Source organism: Salmo salar, chromosome ssa14 (assembly GCF_905237065.1).
Source record: "Salmo salar chromosome ssa14, Ssal_v3.1, whole genome shotgun sequence".
Taxonomy (NCBI): Eukaryota; Metazoa; Chordata; class Actinopteri; order Salmoniformes; family Salmonidae; genus Salmo; species Salmo salar.
Window position 1 is genome coordinate 67,206,890 of NC_059455.1, and position 21,075 is coordinate 67,227,964.

The following is a 21,075-nucleotide window of genomic DNA, read 5'->3' on the forward strand; positions in this document are numbered from 1 at the left end:
AAAATAATAATTAAAATAGTAAAAAAGGAAAAAAGGGAATCCCGCACTCCCACCCTGCCAGAGCTGTACATTCCCCGTATCACGGCAGGTAGCCTAGTGGTTAGAGCGTTGTACTAGCGCTGTACTAGTAACCGAAAGATTGCGAGATCGAATCCCCGAGCTGACAAGGTAAAAATCTGTCGTTCTGCCCCTGAGCAAGGCAGTTAACCCACTGTTCCTAGGCCGTCATTGAAAATAAGAATTTCTTCTTAACTGACTTGCCTAGTTAAATAAAGGTCAAATAAAAATAATTGTTGGTCTCCATGGACAACGTTAATGGGATGGCAGAAGCTGTATGACATACTGATAGTACTTCATTCTACATACCAACCTATTTGTTCAGGCGAGAGATGCCCACTATAGCCCTGGTGTAGGTTGCACAAATACAAGTACTTGGACTGTACACTGAATATACAAAACATTAAGAACACCTGCTCTTTCCATGACATAGACTGACCAGGTGAATCCAGGTGAAAGCTATGATCCCTTATTGATGCCATTTGTTAAATCCACTTCAATCAGTGTAGATGAAGGGGAGGAGACAGGTTAAAGAAAGATTTTTAAGCCTTGAGACATGGATTGTGCATGTGTGCCATTCAGAGGGTGAATGGGCGACAAAATATTTAGGTGCCTTTGAAAGGGTAAAGTAGTAGGTGTCAGGTGCACCAGTTTGTCAAGTACAGCAACGCTGCTGGGTTTCTCACGCTCAACAGTTTCCCGTGTGTATCAAGAAGGTGTTCCTACTGTTTGGTAAACTCAGTGTACTGTATATGACGTGCATTATACAAGTGTGGTCCTCCCTCCTGGGATAGTTACAAAATGACACATTGGTTTCCTTACCCTGTAAGAGTCTATGGACAACATATGACTGCAATCCTAATATTGGTCACATGCTAATATTGGTCACATGACTTGAATGGGATTTGTGCCACAAATGCAAAAATATTTGTGCCAGGGAAACTAAACCAATGCATGGATTGCTGTCATACTGTCACAGCATTCATCGTCTTCTGAAGAAATAGAAAAGTCCTCGTCAGAAAAGGTAGACCAATACGCAGCGGAAGTCGTGTTCATCTTTGAATTTAATAAATCTCTAACGTGAACACGATACAATAAACAACGATAGTGCAACAGTTTTACAGGCTACAAAACACGCAATGCAAAAACAATCTCCCACAATTAGACAAACAAACACACCCAACTAATATAGGACTTCCAATCAAAGGAAACACCACACAGCTGCCTTCAATTGGAAGTCCACCCCAATTAACCAAACATAGACATACAACTAACTAGATAACACATAGAAATACATAAACACAGACCATAACCCAAAAACCCGGAAATACTAAATCAAACACCCTATTTTCCAAAACACCACCCCGAACCACATAAAACAAATACCCTCTGCCACGTCCTGACCAAACTACAATACCAATTAACCTTATACTGGCCAGGACGTGACACATACCTTGTCCATAGACTTCTTACATGGTAAGGAAACCAATATGCCTTTTTGTAATTTGGGTGAATTATCCCTGTAGTTAATCCTTATCTCCATTGACATGCATTCGTAATGTATTACAGTATTATGTGCATGGGATATGGTTGAGATGTGTATGATACTTTTCGTCATGTAGTGTATGTGGACACCTGCTCGTCAAACATCTCATTCCAAAATCATGGACATTAATATGGAGTTGGTCCCCTCTTTGCTGCTATAACAGCCTCCACTCTTCTTGGAAGGTTTTCCACTAGATGTTGGAACATTTCTGCGGGGACTTGCTTCCATTCAGCCACAAGAGCATTAGTGAGGTCAGGCACTGATTTTGGGTGATTAGGCCTGGCTCGCAGTCGGTGTTACAATTCATCACATAGGTATTCGATTTAGTTAAGGTCAGGGCTCTGTGCAGGCCAGTCAAGTTCTTCCACACTGATCTCAACAAACCATTTCTGTATAGACCTTGCTTTGTGCACGGGGGCATTGTCATGCTGAAACAGCAAAGGGCCTTCCCCAAACTGTTTCCACAAAGTTGGAAGCACAGAATCATCTAGAATGTTATTGTTTGCTGTAGAGTTAAGATTTCCTTTCACTGGAACTAAGGGGCCTAGCCCGAACCATGAAAAACAGCCCCAGACCATTATTCCTCCTCCACCAAATTTTACAGTTGACACTTGCATTCGGGCAGGTTGCATTCTCCTGGCATCCACCAAACCCAGATTTGTCCGTCGGACTGCCAGATGGTGAAGCGTGATTCATCACTCCAGAGAATGCGTTTCTACTGCTCTTGAGTCCAATGGCAGTGAGCTTTACACTACTCCAGCTGACGCTTGGCATTGCGCATGGTGATCTTAGGCTTGTGTGTGGCTGCTCAGCCATTGAAACCCATTTCATGAAGCTCTCAACTAACAGTTAATTATGTTTACGTTGCTTCCACAGGCAGTTTGGAACTCGGTAGTGAGCGTTGGAAATGAGGGCAGATGATTTTTATGTGCTACGTGCTTCAGCACTCGGAGGTCCCGTTCTGTGAGCTTGTGTAGTCTACCACTTCGCGGCTGAGCCGTTGTTGCTCCTAGAAGTTCCACTTCACAATAACAGCACTTACAGTTGACCGGGGCAGCTCTAGCAGGGCAGAAATTTGTTGTATAAGGTGGCATCCTATGATGGTGCCACTTTGAAATTCACTGAGGTCTTCAGTAAGGCCATTCTACTGCCAATGTGTACTATGGAGATTGCATGGCTGTGTGCTCGATTTTATACACCTTTAAGCAACGGGTGAGGCTGAAATAGCATCCACATACTTTTGTATATATATTGTGTATATATAGTATTTTCATACAACATTATTGTGTGTCCACAATGAGAGAAGGAAGCTCATTTAGACAATTGAGAGTCCCCCTTCCTTCTCTCTTTTAAATACATTTATTGGAAAGGTTAAGGAGAGCCTGGAGGAGACCTGGTGATCCCAATGTGGTTACGCCTGAGGAGTGGGACCTGAACAAGGAGTGTCAGTGAAGAATAGGCCTCTTGGCAGGGGACCGACAGGCAGCGATACGCTGTGAACCTGTGGCAACCAGCGGTGATAAAGACGAGAACACATGAAGAAGCATAAGAGGCTCTGTGTGTTATGGAAGGGGGGCATGGACGTTTTGCTTCTTTAGCCCCGTTTACATCTGGTAGTAACATGCATCCTTTATTCTGATCCACATTCTGATTGAGTCCACATTTTAAGACAGGTGTAGACGCATTTAAGACAGGCGTAGACGCATTGTGATCTGAATGTGATCAGATCTTCATGCCCACCTCCAGAGGTAGTCAGGCACGCATCGTCACTGGATATGTAGACGGATCTGGAAAGTAAAACCATTTAAATTAACATTATCCCACATTCTAAAATCATTGACAGCTGGCTCCATTGACTTATGGCACCAACATTTCTTAAAGTAAATAAATATAGATTTTTTTTTAAAGAATATCTGTCAAATCATTTGCATCGAGGGAGGTACCAGGAAATCTGGTCACAATGAGTATACAGTGGACATATAAAAGTCACATTTTAACACCATGCACAATCAGAATGTGGACAAGATCAGGACACAGGACCATGTTAAAACAAAGCTTTTGAGCAGTAACTGATAAAGATGAAGTACCTGTGGAGACTGCCTGAAGCACGGTGTCTGTGTCAATATCGAATCCCCCACTGCTTGTCACCGCAGGGGTGGCTAACCCTCCCCCTGGAGAACTACTGGGTTTTCAGGCTACTGCTCCAGCCCTGCTAAACTCTAACACCCGGTTCTACTAATCAACTGCTCATCAGGACCTTGCTTACATATCCTTCCTGCTGGATGTTTGTATGTGCAAACTCACAGCATTAGCAAAGCACCCCACATAGCCTCCTTAAGCCAAACTGCCCCTTGAGACGTGGTTTCTGTTGGGGCTCAACGTGATGCTCCGGTGTTGTGACTGGAGAAGTCCCACGCTTGGCCACAACGGTCATCATGCTGCAGTCAGTATCCCACACGTAGATCATGTCAGGTCAAGTGTGTGAGTGAACCTGTGAGTAAACAAGGGGGCAATGAGGTGGCACGAGCTCCCCTCTGTTGTGAACGAAGATGTTAGTTTTTATCGGTTTCATTTGGTCAGTGAAATCGAATGCTGTGGAGGAAATGGCTTTGAAGTGCAGAGTTTAAGTGCACAGACTTCAGGATGATTGACTGCATTTCCCTTGTAGTTGACCTTGGTTAGGAAGTCTACATTGATGGGAGCTTGGGGGTTAGATTGGCTACTTTCGCCATAGGGATTCTATGGGGTTAGGCTTGGAAAGCTCAGTTGAGCGATCTTGGAGCCGCATTGACAGAATTCTTTGAGTGATTTCTGATTTGTGAGAGAGCACAATAAAGGATAACTTTTTGGAATGTCAAATGTTTGTGTTTTCAAAATGGTTTTGTATTACGTTTGGTGTGTTTCACCCTTCACATAATGGAATTGAATGGATTTCTGTCCAAATAACCTTGGAAACCTTAGTTGAGATGATCTGTTGACAGCTCAATGACAATCCATTTTCTGTCATTCATTTGTGAAGTATCTGGGGAGAGGAGTAAGATGTGGCTTGGTTCAGCTTTACCTCTAGCTAGATTGGGTGAGATGTTCCCCTCTTAAAGTGATTGTTTTTTTTAATTACCTCCAGCATGATTTGACAAATAGAGCTTGAAAAAAATGGATTGCACTTAAGCATTTGTTTGACATTTTATTAGGAAATCGTAGGACAAAGTTCTGTCGTGGGTACACTTTGTTCAGTTAAAGTCTAACGACTTGTATAACAAACATGACTTCAGTTATCATTCATGAAAAGTTCCCAAACATTTTTTATAGAATCAGTAGTAAATGAAATAGACAAGAAGTTTGTCCAGTGCATTAACAACCCTATGAAAAAAGTAAAGTGGGCCTCTGCATTCTTAGAACACATCAAATGTACAGTACACAAATAGACGGTATTGACATTATTAAACATCATAAAGACGAACAGAGAATGTTCCCCCAATACCTGGCCTTTCAAGATGCCTTGAAGTGTGATGATGTTGGTGGCATATATGGAAACACAGCAAAGCTACATGTATACTAACTGAAGCAAGTTTAATGATCAGACCATTATAATGAGTGAAACAGCTACACATTCTGGTCTGTTTTGCATAGATTGTCAACAGTCCAAAAAAGGATTGTGCCAATGACAAGGCCAAGCTGGCCTGACCCTTAGAACGTTTTGCATACTGATACAGCTTAGTAAAGAGAAAGAAACTGTCTATTGCACATAGGTTTTCCACAATTCTTCTTCCAGGCATTTAAACAGATACCATTTGCTTTACAGTTGGCAATTCATTGTATGGCAATCTAATATATTGTACATTTAAGGGCATGTAATGCTACTTTAGGCCAGCTGACCTCAGACACTCAAGAGTATTTATTTTGCAGTAAGTAGATTGTCCAAAGGCCCGTTCGACAGGATTTGATTGTCAATCTTCTCATTTGAGTAAGAATCCAAGCAGCGTGAATTCAGTTAAGCCGCATTGACCTATTCCAATATGGAAACGTAACGATCCACTTCACGCACGGACAAGTCCCGGACCGTTTAGATGCAGAACTATCATCTCAGTGTCTCTCATATTAGGCTATTGGAACTACTCAGTTCTCTTCCTCCCGAAAACGGCGGACATGCTTCTCACGAGACCCTTGATCCCAGCTGCCCCCTTCTTGAGCGCCCTCGCCTCTCGGATAAGGTCGAGCAGTTCGTGAAATACCAGCTGCACCCCGTGGTATGTCTCCGCTGCAGAGATCTCGAAAAAGCCACAGTTTGTGGAAAGAGTGAGGAGGCGCCCTTCCTCGCTGGAGACGGTGCGCCGATGCTGGAGGTCGCGTTTATTCCCTACGATGACGATGGGAGGTGCACCGGGGAATTTGCTTTTGGCTTGCCGGATGCGCTTCACCTGTTGCCGCACCACGTTGAAGCTGGCACGGTCACATATGCTGTAAACCAGGATGAAACCGTCCGCCCACTGGAGTTGTCTGTCGCTGATGTGTCCCGCGCCCTCATCATTCTACAACACATGAAGACACAATACATTCATTTATTAAACCCTTTAACCTCCTTGTTTAATAGAAAACCTAAAGAATGCTCTGACTGTTGGAGTATCCACTAGTCAAAGTCATTGTTGTTACCCTTATAACGTTATTATAATGTAGGCCAAATTATATACAATGTTTTGCCTCACCTGGGGGCAAAGTGAGTCCCAGATATTAAAGCAAATCTCCCGTCCGTCTATTCTGTCAGTATGACTGTAAATGGATTCTGTAAAGGCAAACATAACGGACCATTTAGATACTTGGTTAGATCGACTGTAATCTTTTGATTTGAATGCAATTATATCATTACCAATGGATCAAGTCAAAAGACCAGCACTTACCAATATCGCCGTATTCGCCAATAAACCTTCTAGTGAGAAACCGCACCGTGAGAGCTGAGGGCAGAAAATAGAAAATAGCGCGATGAGACATGTTGATCAGTAAATGTATTATCCCTATACAAGGAAAGACATTCTACGTTGCATTTGGCCATCATAACTAGTCTACTTTCAATGATCACAAACATATGCTCTTCATGGTGCACAAAGACTGTCAATATCATGAATAAAAGTGCAAAAATATTTCAAGGATTCATTAAAATTATGCTCACCAGATTTACCGACGCTTTCAGCGCCAAGTAGTAAGAAATTAGCCTCCACTTTTTGCTGACTTCCTTCCATTGTTTTGTTGTAGTGGAGTGTGCGGATTTACTTAGACAACCATTTGTTAAAAGTGTGCAACTTTTTCCGTGTCTCTGTTCAACCTGGAGGACACACTAAGTGTAAAATATATTGGATTGTGCTGTCTGTTAATTTATAAGGGGTAGGCGGGCCCGGTTCTCTGATGGATAAAACCTACGGGCCAATGAGAGGACTGTGCGCTTGTCAGAGGCCAATGCGCTTAATATAGAACTTCGTGCCACCCAGCGATTAACAATACACAATCATAGCTGCGGTAAGTAGTTGGCCGAGTTTTTATTTTTGATTATATTTAAGTGGGGGGACGGAAAAAATATGTTTTCCTGCACAACATCCGCTATAGTGGTTCGCTAATACAGCACTGTTAAAGGCCCAGTGCACTATTTGTGCTAAAAAGTCAGATTTTTCAGGGGTACTGCAGCCCTCTCTACGCTCCGCTGCTATGTACAGAATAGCATAATTCCCTAAACCTTCAAATGTATCAATTTGATATTCACAGTTTGAGTTTAGTTAAATGGACATCAATTCATATGAAACCATCATCTTGGAAGTAACAGAACACAATTTATAGTCTACCAAAGAAAACACCAAGTAGACACTAAAATAACTCACAACTAAGTTACCCCACGCTGTACAGTCCTAAAACCAAAGACAGGAGGACCTATATGATGGCATAACCAATGTTTTCAGTTCATTTACTGATGTCCAATGCCACCCAGTGGTGGTAATATTCTGGACATTTTAACTTACCATGGTCGTGTTAGAATAGTGCCCAGTAAGAGTCACTGAGTTTAGACGTTTACTAAACTTGATCAAACAAAGTATACAAAAGATGCACACAAAAACATTTATTGTAAATAGATAAATATAAAGATGCACACAAAAACATTTATTGTAAATAGATAAATATAAAGATGCACACAAAAACGTTTATTGTAAATAGATAAATATAAAGATGCACACAAAAACGTTTATTGTAAATAGATAAATATAAAGATGCACACACAAAAACAACACTTGAAACATTTTATCCCCAGTGTTTGTAACCAACTACAGTTGCAGCCAAATACACATTTTCAAAAAATTTAATGTTATTTTAGAAACATAACTTTTTAAGATGAGTGGGGTTCCAATATATTTGGAGGCAACAGTATGTACAAACATGTTCTGCAAGCAATTCAAATCAATACAGAAAAATACAGGCTTCTTTTCCCATTCTTTATCTTTCATTGAGTCCTGCGTGAAATCTTTTTGCCTGCACGCTCTACCTCGAGAGGACTCGGATTCTTCCTCATGGTCACTTTCTCCTTGTCCCCCTCTTGTTCCGCATTCCTCTCCGCCTCCCCTTGGTGGGGATTGACGAGCAGCGAAGGGTGCAGGGTCCCCTCAAACGTTTTGCCCAGCTCCTTCTCAAAACATGCCTGAAGTCGGTCCACTGACTTGGAATAGCGTGAGTGTGTGAGAGAGAGGAAAGGGTGATGAAAGAGCAACAGAACCAGATCACTATTGATGACTAAAGAGGGCAACAGAGTAAGGCTTTCCAAATGCAAAGCTCTGACTAATTGTTTCATAATGTACAAGAAAAGATAGGCGTTAGGGGATTTTGACCAAGAAAAAAGTCGTCATTTGGAAATGAGGGCCTACAAATGGAACTGTAGCCATCATATGCATTTCTCTATAGGAAAATCAGGGTGAGCTGAGACATGGACACAGCCATCGTGAGCCTCCTCACCTTCACGCGCGTCAACTGTATGTGGAGGAGAAGCCAGACATCGGACACAAATTCCGACGGGGTGCAGTAAGGGGGGACCAGTTTCCGTAGCAACCGTCCCTGAATCAAGGTGATGTCAATGTAGTGAGAAGACCGGGAAGAGAGCTAAGGAGAGGAAGAGAATCAAAATACTATTTTTCTCCTGAGTCAAAGCAATACAACTGACTAACATCAAACTGCAATTGTATACAGTATATTCAACACACACAGTTGAAAAACAAAGTCATACTTCATTAAAAGGACTAGTCATTTGTCAGCAACCTACATGGTAATAAACATGAAGTCTGTTCATGTGTGCCATTTTAATAGCTAACGCCATGACAATACTAAGAGGGATGTTGAGGATGTGAAGGTAAACGCAGTAAGTTGCACTTGTCGATTACCTTGGCTGGTCTGTAGAGGACAACGCTGCGCTTTCTGCATAAAAGGACGAGTAGTAAGCGCTCACATCTCTGTAGGGTAAGAGATGGTTTACACACACACACACACACACGGTTCAGTAAATCCACACTGTAGACCAGTGTTACCCAACTCCAGTCCTCCTGTAGCCCCAACACCACACATTTTTGCTGTAGCCCCAGACAAGCACAACGGATTCAACTTGTCAACTAATCATCAAGGCCTCAATGAGTTGAATCAGGTGAGTTTGTCTGGGGCCACAACGAAAATATGTACTGCTGGTTAACACTGCTTTAGAGTACAATAGACAAAACACCTTGAGTGGGCAAACTAACAGAAGCGATTTAATGGAAAGACTAAAAAACGGTGGGTTGGATGAGTCTGGGTCGTGTGTGTACAAAGATGCACATATTCAAGTGAAAGAGAGCAGACGTGCCCAGACATGCTCTCCAAAGTAAAAAGGCTCACCATTTGGTCAGGAGGGCTCATACACAGTTCCCCGTTGGTCTCACTGTAGTCCTGCAGCCACGCCAGATCAGAGAGGTCCCGGCACAGCATACACTGCCAGCGCTCACTGGGAGAGCAGCATCGCATACATCAGGCCAATACAGAGAGAGAAATCTCAATGCTTTATTTGGGCCCCACAGTGAAACATCTTTCCACACAGGGGTCATCATTTGAGATCCATATACAATACAGATTCTAATAAGAAACCAGTTATTGAAGTAATAAAGAAGTAAAAAAATATAAATATACACTGAACAAAAAAATATAAAAACACAACATGTAAAGTGTTGGTCCCATGTTTCATGAGCTGAAATAAAAAGATACCAGAAATGTTCCATAAAGCCAATTTCTCTCAATGATGGGCACAAATTTGTTTAACATCCCGCTTAGTGAGCATTTCTCCATTGCCAAGAGAATCCATCCACCTGACAGGTGTGGCATATCAAGAAGCTGATTAAACAGCATGGTCATTACACAGGTGCACCTTGTGCAGGGGACAAAAGGCCACTAAAATGTGCAGTTTTGTCAGAACACAATGCTACAGATGTCTCTAGTTGAGGGAGCATGCAATTGGCATGCTGGCTGCAGGAATGTCCACCAGAGCTGTTGCCAGATAATTTAATGTTTATGAGGCCGATACGTAAACTTAATAAAGAGCAGTGATACTAGCAAGAGCAGTGTGCGGGTTTCTTCGCTTTTCTCATAATGTTAATTTTTCTACCATAAGCCGCCTCCGTCGTTTTAGAGAAAAATTGGCAGTACGTCCAACTGGCCTCACAAATGCAGACTATGTATAATCTGATGAAACGGTTTGCACAACCGAAGAATTTCTGCACAGAAACCGTCGCAGGAAGCTCATCTGTATGCTTGTCATCCTCACCAGGGTCTTGAACTGACTGCAGTTTGGAGTCGTAATCGACTTCACTGGGCAAATGCTCACCTTCGATGGCCATTGACACGCTGGAGAAGTATGCTCTTTACGAATTAATCCTGGTTTCAACTGTACCGAGCAGATGGCAGACAGCGTCATGTGGGCAAGCAGTTTGCTGATGTCAACATTGTGAACAGAGTGCCCCATGGTGGCGGTGGGGTTATGGCATCCAAAAAAAAAGTATTAAATATATTTTGATTTGTTTGAGATTCTTCAAAGTAACCACTCTTTGCCTTTGACAGCTTTGCATACTCTTGGCATTCTCTCAACCAGCTTCATGAGGTAGTCACCTGGAATGCATTTCAATTAACAGGTGTGCCTTGTTCAAAGTTAATTTGTGGAATTTCTTTCCCTCTTAATGCGTTTGAGCCAATCAGTTGTGGTATACAGAAGATATCCCTATGTGGTAAAAGACCAAGTCCATATTATGGCAAGAATTGCTCAAATAAGCAAATAAGCATTACTTTAAGACATTAAGGTCAGTCAAACCAGAAAATGTCCAGAACTTTGAACGTTTCTTCAAGTGCAGCCGCAAAAACCATCAAGCATTATGATAAAACTGGCTCTCATGAGGACCGCCACAGCAAGGAAGAACCAGAGTTACCTCTGCTGCAGAGGATAAGTTCACTAGAGTTACCAGCCTCAGATTGCAGCCCAAATAAATGCTTCACAGAGTTCAAGTAACAGACATCTCAACAACTGTTCAGAGGAGACTGTGTGAGTCAGGATTTCATGGTCGAATTGCTGCAAATAAACCACTAAAGGACACCAATAAGAAGAAGAGACTTGCTTGGGCCAAGAAACAGGAGCAAGATCGGTGGAAATCTGTCCTTTGGTCTGATGAGTCCAAATTGGAGATTTTTGGTTCCAATGTCTTTGTGAGACAGAGTAGGTGAATGGATGATCTCCACATGTGTGGTTCCCAACATGAAGGTGGTGTGATGGTGCTTTGGTGGTGACACTGATTTATTTAGAATTCAAGGCACACTTAACCAGCATGGCTACCACAGCATACTGCAGAGATACACCATCCCATCTGTTTTGCGCTTAGTGGGACTATCATTTGTTTTCAACAGGACAATGACCCAACACACCTCCAGGCTGTGTAAGGGCTATTTGACAAAGGAGAGTGATGGAGTGCTGCATCAGATGACCTGGCCTCCACAATCACCCAACCTCAACCCAATTGAGATGGTTAGGGATGAGTTGGAACACAGTGTAAAGGAAAAGCAGCCAACAAGTGCTCAGCATAAGTGGGAACTCCAAGACGGTTGGAAAAGCATTCCTCGTGAAGCTAGTTGAGAGAATGCCAAGAGTGTGTAAAGCCGTCATCAAGGCAAAGGGTGGCTACTTTGAAGAATGACAAATATAAAATATTTTTTTGATTTGTTTAACACTTTTTTGGTTACTACATGATTCCATGTGTTACTTCATAGCTTCGATGAGTTCACTATTATTCTACAATGTATAAAATAGTAAAAATAAAGAAAAACCCTTGAATGAGTAGGTGTCCAAACTTTTGACTGGTACTGTATGTTTTTAAAATCACTGCTCATTCAGAATGCAATTAAAGCTTACGTCGATAAGGAATAGATGGGTGGAATGTGACACTCCCTGTGGAAGCCCCGTCCACACACGACACACAGGGTGAGATTCCCTGACTTCCTACATGCTGTGCAGTGTTTCCTCCTGACCAGGAAGGGGCGTAGCTGGTGGGTGCTCCTCAGACTGCCTGGGCTCGACATGGAGGAGCAAGGAGACTCTGGTTGCTGGAAGATGTGTAAACCAGTGTCAGCGAGAAAACGTGATATTAACACACATTCAAACCAACACTGTGAAAGTTGGCCTTACCGGCGCGTCCGTCTGGATCACCTGAACGACAGTTTGCTTCCCTTTGATCCCTGCAAGGAGGCGGAAGCGGGTTGGCGGGACGCCAACATAGGCGTCAAGGATGGGCATCCAAAGCAAAGACACCTGCGGAAATCTACAGAGAGCCATGCACTGAGGTTAAACCCCTTGATGGTGCACACAATATGATGTACGCATGCATGTACAAACTCAATTAAGCTACACACCATCACACTGAAGTAATTCATGCCCAGAATAACGATTTGTGCAGTTTTTCCTGTTGACAAATGTTACAATAAGGCTAGAAAGATTGTCACCTGTTATTAAGCCCAACAGACACCTGGCACCCAGTCTCTTCAATACTGTCAGCAGCACTGACATCAAAATCAGCCATATTGTCATCTTCCTCCTGTACGACAGTAAGATAAATGCTTTACATTTTACTGTTGTGTTGGGAAAGAGTGAGACAGCCATAGCGCTCAGATGAAATAAAAATAAATCAATATTAGCCATTAAAATGCTTCAAATGAAATTGTTTAAATACACTCTGACACCATTAGACTGTACGCTACACCAACAAGAGTTTAAATGAAAATAAATGGATACAAAAATATTTCCAATTTTGTTTGGTATGAAGGGCAAGAGACTACAGAAAGACTGTACAGGCTGGAGTTTGTTATGATCCAGGGCATTAACTAGGTAGATTTGGACCTAAAGCAAAACACCTCTATCGGAGAGCAGAAATCATTGCTGAGGTCAAGTTCAACTTCCTGAGTGCAGCTGGGGACACTGACCACATTGACAGTGTCATTTGTGGATACCTCATTGGTGGTTGACATGTCTGTCTGAATAATCTCTGTGCAGTCAGTTAGGGCTAGGTCCCTCTGCAGAGTCGCAGTCTGCACAATGCCGGTATGGACAGTTTCACTGTGGACTGGTTCCATCTGCACAGTGTCTGTCTGGACTGCATAAACTGGTTCAGTCAGGACAGGGTCTGTCTGCACGGTTTCAGTCTTATTGAAGTTTGATTGGACAATTTCATTCTGCAGGGTTTCTGCCCTGGCAGAGTCCGTCTGCACCGTTTCAATGAAGGCAGAGTCCGTCTGCACCGTTTCAATGAAGGCAGAGTCCGTCTGCACCGTTTCAATGAAGGCAGAGTCCGTCTGCACCGTTTCAATGAAGGCAGAGTCCGTCTGCACCGTTTCAATGAAGGCAGAGTCCGTCTGCACCGTTTCAATGAAGGCAGAGTCCGTCTGCACCGTTTCAATGAAGGCAGAGTCCGTCTGCACCGTTTCAATGAAGGCAGAGTCCGTCTGCACCGTTTCAATGAAGGCAGAGTCCGTCTGCACCGTTTCAATGAAGGCAGAGTCCGTCTGCACCGTTTCAATGAAGGCAGAGTCCGTCTGCACCGTTTCAATGAAGGCAGAGTCCGTCTGCACCGTTTCAATGAAGGCAGAGTCCGTCTGCACCGTTTCAGGCTGGAAAAAATCCTTTTGCACAATTTCAGCCACATTAACAATTTGTGTGTGGACAGGGTCAGTCTGGACAGTTTCAGTAGGTCGTGTGTCAGGCATGATCACTCCGATGTGTTCCATTAGCCCTGTAACTGATAAGATGTCTGTGGCTGGCGGTTCTTCCTTGATCGTGATCCCAGATACTTGTGTGCTTAAGTTGACAACATAGGTCTGGTCAGTTTCAGTACGCACAATGTCGCTTTGGACAGTGTTAGAATGCACAAGGTTAATCTGGACAGGCACAGTTTGGGAAGGGGCAAGCATGTCTGTCCTCACAGACTCCCTTGGGCCTGTAACTGGCCGTAATGTTTGTTCCTCCTCGATTCCAACTACTTGAACAGGAACAATTTCCATCTGGGCTGTTTTATTCTGGAAAAGTACTGTCTGGTCAGATGTAGTCTGGACAAGTTCGGCCTGGCTGGTCTCATTCTGGACAAAGTCTGGCTGAGCAGTTTTATTATGGACAATGTCTTTCTCCGTGGATTCTTCCATGACAAAGACTGTCGGATTTGGGTCAACGTCTGTCTGAGCAGTTTCCATTTGTACAGAGTCTGCCTGGGTATTAGCAGTGTGTACGAGGAGAGTGGAGGCGGCTTCATCCTTTCTGCACAATCCTGACTGAGCAGTGCCATTCTGGGCAGACTGCTTGGTGTCCTGGACTGCTGAAATATTATTCTTTACCCGTCGTAAAATTATTATTGGATATTTTGGACCAGTGGACTGTGACTGAGGAGCTTCCTGTTGAGAAGGTGTGATAGTGTCTTATTAATGAGATTAAGACTATCAAAGGCCAGCGGTGTGATCCTAATTCAATTAATAAATAAATAAATACATGCTTTCAAAATGTTTCCAATTACATTGCAAAATGCAGATATGATAATGAATTCTTCACAGCTGATCTACAATGTTTATACTTCAGATAACACTACAGCAGTAATTCCAAAGTTACCCAATTGTGATTTAGCCAAACGTTTAACTTCCATTATTTACTCAACCTCACAAGACCTAACTGAGGATACAAAACAGGACAATAGACAAACTAGCATAAAATGAGATTTGGGAGACCACCAGACAGAAGATGGATTTGAGAGGAAGTAAAGAGATGGGAGGCAAAAGAGGACACATGAACCACTATGGGATAGGAACTACTAGGAGGTACTACAGATAAGAGGGAAATAAACAGTAAAGACCTTTCTTCACAACTAACCATAGGGCTCTTTGGAGAGGTGGGGTCTGGCAGACATGGTGGGCGGAGTCCTCCTGGGACAGAAGCAGCTAGCACTTGGTTTTCACCTCCTCTAACAGAGCTCAACATGTTGAAAAAGGGCACGTCATTACAAATGAAGACCAGGCTTCCATTGTCAAGCCTGTTCACAGCGCCAGTGGGACCAGAAACTGGAGCGCTGTTAGACAAAACCAAGTATGGGGGGACAGCCCTTACACATCCAAAGCTGGGGGGAGTGTTCACAGTGCCAGGAAAAAGAGTGGCATTAGCTGGTGACATGCTCCAAGTGACAGAGTTCCCAGTGACAGGGAGTGTGAAGTGGGCTAAACCCACCTGATTGACCGTCTTGACACTCCTGCCAACAACCAGATTTGATTGACGGCTGCCTGAAGCCTTAGTAGCTTCTTGTCTGTACACTGGAGCCGTTGCATTCTGGTCCATAATGTTGGGTGTAGCTTCTCTTTCCATGACAACGGTAGCAGCCACATCCCCAGCCTGCTTTTCGGCACCTATAGGGGGAACCTTCTCACAGGAGGAGTCCGCTGGTACCTTCAAGGGCTGCAAACAACTTCGTTTAATTTGAGGACCCACATTTTCATCCCCCGCTTTCCTTTTGACATGAAAGGCCCGGGAAACAAGTTCCACCATCAGGTCAGACTTTGAGGAGCCACCCTGATACCCGTGATATGGGACAGGGGTGTCCAGTGCAATCCCTGATAATGACGAGCTGTCATCGTTTTCCGTGTTTACAGCACATAGCTGGGGACCTGTTGCATTCACAGCAGACGTAGAGGACAAGGACAGAGGGCTGTCAGAGCAGGAAGAGGATAGTGCCTGTAAAGAGGGTCCGCGAGAGTCAGGGGAAAAGTGGTAAAATGGCAGTCTCTCTGGTTCATGGGGATAGGGGGAGGATGGGGGGCAAGAAAGCGAGCGCATTAGTGTTGGTTGACGTCGGGAGAGGGGAACATTTCCCGCTGACGTACTGGAGGTTTCCTGGGATGAAGGTGACAATGTTGAGGATGCTCTGCTGTTTCTCTGCTGTTCCAGAGAAAATTTGGGAGGATTGATTTGAATGGGATCAACCAGAGTCTTTCTCAGGTTTAACCGAGCAAACGGGACCACCTTAGTCACAATTTCCCCTGAACGAAAACAGAATGACACACACATTAATTAAGAATGCAACTTCCACCATCTTCCACTATTTTACTCTAAGCTGTAACAAAATATTTCTGGCAGCATCAAGCCAACAAAAAAGCATTATCACTGCATAGAGATGTCATTATTCATAAGTCCGACAAATCTAGACGCATCACAAAAATCCCATTGCTTTGATACGTACCAAAACATCCAACGGTTTGGTGGATGTCCTGGCCACAATGGAGCTTCAGCTCCTTCATTGTAGACACTGCACTGGGGTTTTTGGCTAGAACACCTTGCAGCTCAGAGTGGATCTAAAAGGGGAAAGAAGAGGATGGTAGGAAACAAGATGGAGACAACTTGAGCACTGGTGGGTCAAGAAAGACAAGATACATTTTTTATGTAGCGTAAAAACTTCAACTAAACGCAGTCTCCCTTTTAATAGCCGGGCATCGGCACACATTTCGGCAAATAAACACACGTTTCAAATAAAAGCAGTTTTTTTTTTTTACAAAGTTGCCGCGGACACAGCTGATATTCCCAGTCATGTGCATTAAAACTTGTTTTTATTTTTGTCATCGTTGCTAGCCATGGCGCCATGAAGCCCAAAACTGAGGGTGTATGATAGGTAGCCTAGTCTTTGCAAGTCTGATTCGCGATGGATTTGTAATTAGAATGTTTATACTGGTCACAATAAACAGTATGGTTGGCTTTTCCACATTTTATTGAGCAAAAGCTGTGTGCATTAAGGAAATAGACACCTGGCTCAAATAATGAAGGTGTCCGTCTTTAATAATCGAATAATGTTCAGTGAAGCAAATAAATGCTGGGCTATTAATTGAAGTTTTACGTAACAGATCAGGGCAGTAGCATGTATTCGCTCTAATTATACCTACATATTTACCAGAGTGTTTCTTCAGTGTAATTCTAAGTTACCTTTGATCTTAGATTGGACTTTTTATCTACCCATCTTTTGCAGGATAGCAGGGAGGTGTGATCCTCACTCTTCAGGGCTTTCTCCGTGAAGGCCAACACATACTTCTGCCTCTCTCCCAGCTTCCTAAGATGGGCCTGTCTCTCTGTGACACACTCACTCTCCTTCCAACAGTGATCCTAGGCAACAAACAATGAGACAATGACCAATCATTCAAATATAGTGTGCAGCATCAAGTTATCTACACAGCTGGCTGGACACTGTGGACAAAACAGAGATTTTTCATTGGCAGGACTGGGTTGACTCAGGGAATTAAGTTGACTTGTAAGTTGCATGGGGAGTAACCTCATCTGAGACCTGAAGATGCCTGGGCTTCAGCTCAGCAGTCTAAACATCATCTTCAGTCCCTCAGACTAATTTGGTCTACAACTTGGTTGGTTCAGCAGTGAGAAATTATGAACAAAACACAAAGTAAGAAATTATGAACAAAAAAAAAGTGCTTTACTGGTATAGCATGGGTAGGGTTGCCATCTACAAACTAAAGCTAATTCGGCTTATAATTAACACCTAATTCTGAATTGTTGTCGAATGGACAAAAATGTATAGAATATTTCTCCTATAGCTGCCGTTTCCATTACACGTCTGTTTTTTTTGGGCCGATGTTGCTTTAGTCGAATAAACCTGCATCAATGGAAACCTGCCTACTGACAAGAGGAATGATGTCCAATGCATAGCCTAACAGGGTGAGGCCCCACAAGAGCAATTAGCAAAGCAAATGGTCCATCATAATGCATTGCATTATTAACATCTGTGATTTACATAACATGTACATTTTAGTCATGCTGGGAGGTGCTGTGGGATTATTTAAGATACTCTTTGAAGATGTAGGGTTTCAGATGTTTTCAGGAGATGGGCAAGGAATCTGCTGTCCTAGCTTCAGGGAGAAGCTGGTTCCACTACTGGAGTATGAGGACAGAAGAGCTTTGACTGGGCTGAGCGTGAACCACCCTTCCGTAGGGGTGGAAGGGCCAAGAGATCAGATTCTGCCAATCTGTGTGTGTGAAATGTTACCTGCATTTCCTTTGAAAGCTGCATGGCCCTCTTCACCAGGACACTCCAGATGACCTTGAGGATATCCTTGACCTCTGTCCTCACACTCTCCTGCAGATCCTCCAAGTCGGACAGCCTGGGGGCAAAGTTCACACACCTAGCTATGACATTTATTCATTCTTTCATGAGACTAAATAACCACAAATGAACAGCTCAACAATGACGGATCCAGTAAGACTTGGATACTGTCTGATACAGCAGACTCCTGAACAATTGGTGTGCCGCCATAATTTTCTTTCACGCACACCCAGACGCGTTAACAACTGACCGTCCATCCAGGTCCTGTAGGTGCTGTTGCACAGTCCCTCTCTGCATCCTCACAGTCTCGAGTAGATACTGTAAGCATTTCCTCTGCTCTGGTAAAGCGTCCTGGGCGAACTGGTACCTAGAGAAAATAAACAGAAATTACAGAAAGAGAGAACATCAAATAGTAAGGTAAGGCATGAGGGAACTGATGACATCTATGGTCTCCATATGTATATTTAGAATGCCGCTGGAGGAGATGGCTATCGTTTTATGGGCTCCTAACCAATTGTGCTATTGTGTGTTTTTTTTGCATTATTTGTGACTTATTTTGTACATAATGTTTTTGCCACTGTCTCTTATGCCCGTAAAGAGCTTTTGGAGAGAAGGACAGCGATTACTCACCTCGCACTGGACAAAGATTTTTTCTTTAACGAGTCAGACGCAAATAATTTAATTCTGACAAGGCCCAAATCTCAGTCAATAGCATGAAGAAGAGACTGAGATATCGGGGACGTAGGTCGGGATGCCTTGTAAGGATCCAACGGTGGGTGGGTAATCTGCTTCTACCATCTGTCCTACTAGGCAACGTGCAATCATTGGATAATAAACTGGATGAGCTCCGATCAAGACTATCCAACCAAACGCTCATTCAAAACTGTAATATCTTATGTTTCACCGAGTCGTGCCTGAACGACGACATGGATAACATACAGCTGGCTGGGTTTTCTGTGCATCGGCAAGATAGAACAGCTGCTTCTGGTAAGACAAGGGGTGGCGGTCTGTGTATATTTGTAAACAGCAGCTGGTGCACAAAATCTAATATTAAGGAACTCTCAAGGTTTTGCTCGCCTGAGGTAGAGTATCTCATGATAAGCTGTAGACCACACTATTTACCAGTGGCCTAGCCAGAGCCTGGACTAGAACCCAATCAAACATCTCTGGAGAGACCTGAAAATAGCTGTGCAGCGATGCTCCCCATTCAACCTGAAAGAGCGTGAGAGGATCTGCAGAGAAAAATGGGAGAAACTCCCCAAATAAAGGTGTGCCAAGCTTGTAGCGTCATACCCAAGAAGACGAGGTTGTAATCGTTGCCAAAGGTGCTTCAACAAAGTACTGACTAAAGGGTCTGAATACTTAGGTAAATGTGATACGTTTTATTTTTATTACATTTGCAAACATTTCTAAACCTGTTTCTGCTTTGTCATTATGGGGTATTGTGAGTAGATTGAGGGGGAAAAAATACATTATCCATTTTAGAATAAGGCTGTAATGTAACAAAATGAGGAAAAGGTCAGGGGGTCTGAATACATTCCGAATGCACTGTAGCTCCATTCCTGTGTATTTTATTGTTGGGAAGGGCTCGTAAGCAAGCATTTCACAATAAAGTCTACACCTGTTGTATTCGGCGCATGTGACAAATACAATTTTATTTGGAGGTGCTTGAGGGAAATCTTACTTGTGCTCCTTGTGGAAGGTTAGCTGACAATCACGGCAAGTCAGCTGATCACAAGTCACACAGAAAAGCTTCATCTGCTCCCTCTTATGGATGGGACACAACGCTGTCCTGCTGAAACCTGGAGATCGAACATTTCACGCCATCACTGACAGCTAACAAAATATCCAACTGCGGGCATTAACACTGCTTTGAATAAGGTGTTCCTTTGGATTAAAACGTTTCATGTGCTAAATGTTTGTGGTCATAGTCTGGTCTGACGTAATGGCAGAAGGTCGTACCTGGAGGTAATTGGGGTAGGACATTATGGTTGCGTATTAACTTCACCCTCTTGTGGGCTGCCACACAGTCAGAGCAGAGCGGTTCGCCACATTCTACACACCAGCCACAGACCACAGGCTCATCACAACCCCCACACTGAAAGAGAGGGGTATCATATCAGCTTTCATTCCATTCATAGCCAACAGGCTAATGCATGTATACATTGAGTGATAAATGAGTTTGTTCACTGTCATTTACAGCAGCACCCATCCATTACCTACCCAGGGTTTTGAATCAGTGGGGAAGCTAGGGAGGAAAGGATTGTCAATGATTTCAGAAGAAGTGTTTTCCCTCAAACCCATAAAAAGGAATAAGGGGAAATTAAATTTAAAATGCAACCTAATCACTAAATTCACAAATTCTTAAGAGTTTCTAAATAGTGTGACATCTTTCAACATGGCTCACCTGTCTTGAAATCACTCAGGGGAACACACTCCCGACACACAGAATGTAGGCATGGTAGGAGTTGAGGATTTCTGTCAGGCTTCAATTCCGTACAACACAAACCACAACCATCGAGGGGGCACAGTGGTCGCATGGTTACAGGTGAGGTTGTCCCCCTGTCAGCTCTCGGAGATAACATTTCACCAAACGATTATAAAACTGTCTAACCACCACGAAACAAAAAGGTGAGAAGAAAAGTGAGTTACGAGTGAAATGCGTACAATGACACAAAGCATTCACCCGGGGTCACACTGGCACAGTTCGTTTACTTTTAGCATATCGAACTATCAATTTCCACGCGTCACCTAAAAAGTCTAGTCATTCGGCTTTAACTTATATTAAAACGATTGTGTTAAAATTAGCCGGCGGTAACCAGCTTA

The 21,075-nt window shown here is 43.3% G+C and overlaps 2 protein-coding genes across 2 annotated transcripts; both read right to left on the reverse strand.

Moving 5' to 3' along the window:
- Nucleotides 1-4,774: 4,774 nt before the first annotated feature.
- Nucleotides 4,775-6,948, reverse strand: LOC106569877 (ras-related and estrogen-regulated growth inhibitor-like protein). The gene is made up of 4 exons (XM_014141586.2): nucleotides 6,768-6,948; nucleotides 6,499-6,552; nucleotides 6,307-6,383; nucleotides 4,775-6,132 (listed from the first exon to the last, which is right to left on the reverse strand). Exons 1-4 carry the CDS (start codon nucleotides 6,835-6,837, stop codon nucleotides 5,716-5,718), a joined length of 618 nt encoding a protein of 205 aa, XP_013997061.1. The 5' UTR covers nucleotides 6,838-6,948; the 3' UTR covers nucleotides 4,775-5,715.
- Nucleotides 6,949-7,688: 740 nt separating this feature from the next.
- Nucleotides 7,689-20,538, reverse strand: LOC106569876 (uncharacterized). The gene is made up of 15 exons (XM_014141583.2): nucleotides 20,473-20,538; nucleotides 20,212-20,347; nucleotides 19,934-20,051; nucleotides 18,500-18,616; nucleotides 18,193-18,307; nucleotides 17,124-17,300; nucleotides 16,390-16,501; nucleotides 15,033-16,189; nucleotides 12,629-12,720; nucleotides 12,315-12,447; nucleotides 12,042-12,232; nucleotides 9,494-9,599; nucleotides 9,010-9,078; nucleotides 8,588-8,731; nucleotides 7,689-8,294 (listed from the first exon to the last, which is right to left on the reverse strand). Exons 3-15 carry the CDS (start codon nucleotides 20,005-20,007, stop codon nucleotides 8,082-8,084), a joined length of 2,700 nt encoding a protein of 899 aa, XP_013997058.2. The 5' UTR covers nucleotides 20,008-20,051; nucleotides 20,212-20,347; nucleotides 20,473-20,538; the 3' UTR covers nucleotides 7,689-8,081.
- Nucleotides 20,539-21,075: the final 537 nt, after the last annotated feature.

What these genes read in the sequence shown, in the direction of transcription:
- LOC106569876 (XM_014141583.2), bottom strand. Translation starts at nt 20,007, where the DNA reads ATGAAGCTTTTCTGTGTGACTTGTGATCAGCTGACTTGCCGTGATTGT. An exon ending in TGATCCAGACGGACGCGCCG is followed by an intron (nt 12,233 to 12,314) that starts GTAAGGCCAACT and finishes CACATCTTCCAG; the next exon opens with CAACCAGAGTCTCCTTGCTC. An exon ending in TACAGTTGACGCGCGTGAAG is followed by an intron (nt 8,295 to 8,587) that starts GTGAGGAGGCTC and finishes CGCTATTCCAAG; the next exon opens with TCAGTGGACCGACTTCAGGC.
- LOC106569877 (XM_014141586.2), bottom strand. Translation starts at nt 6,837, where the DNA reads ATGGAAGGAAGTCAGCAAAAAGTGGAGGCTAATTTCTTACTACTTGGC. An exon ending in TGAAAGCGTCGGTAAATCTG is followed by an intron (nt 6,553 to 6,767) that starts GTGAGCATAATT and finishes TTCTGCCCTCAG; the next exon opens with CTCTCACGGTGCGGTTTCTC. An exon ending in TGGCGAATACGGCGATATTG is followed by an intron (nt 6,384 to 6,498) that starts GTAAGTGCTGGT and finishes TTGCCTTTACAG; the next exon opens with AATCCATTTACAGTCATACT.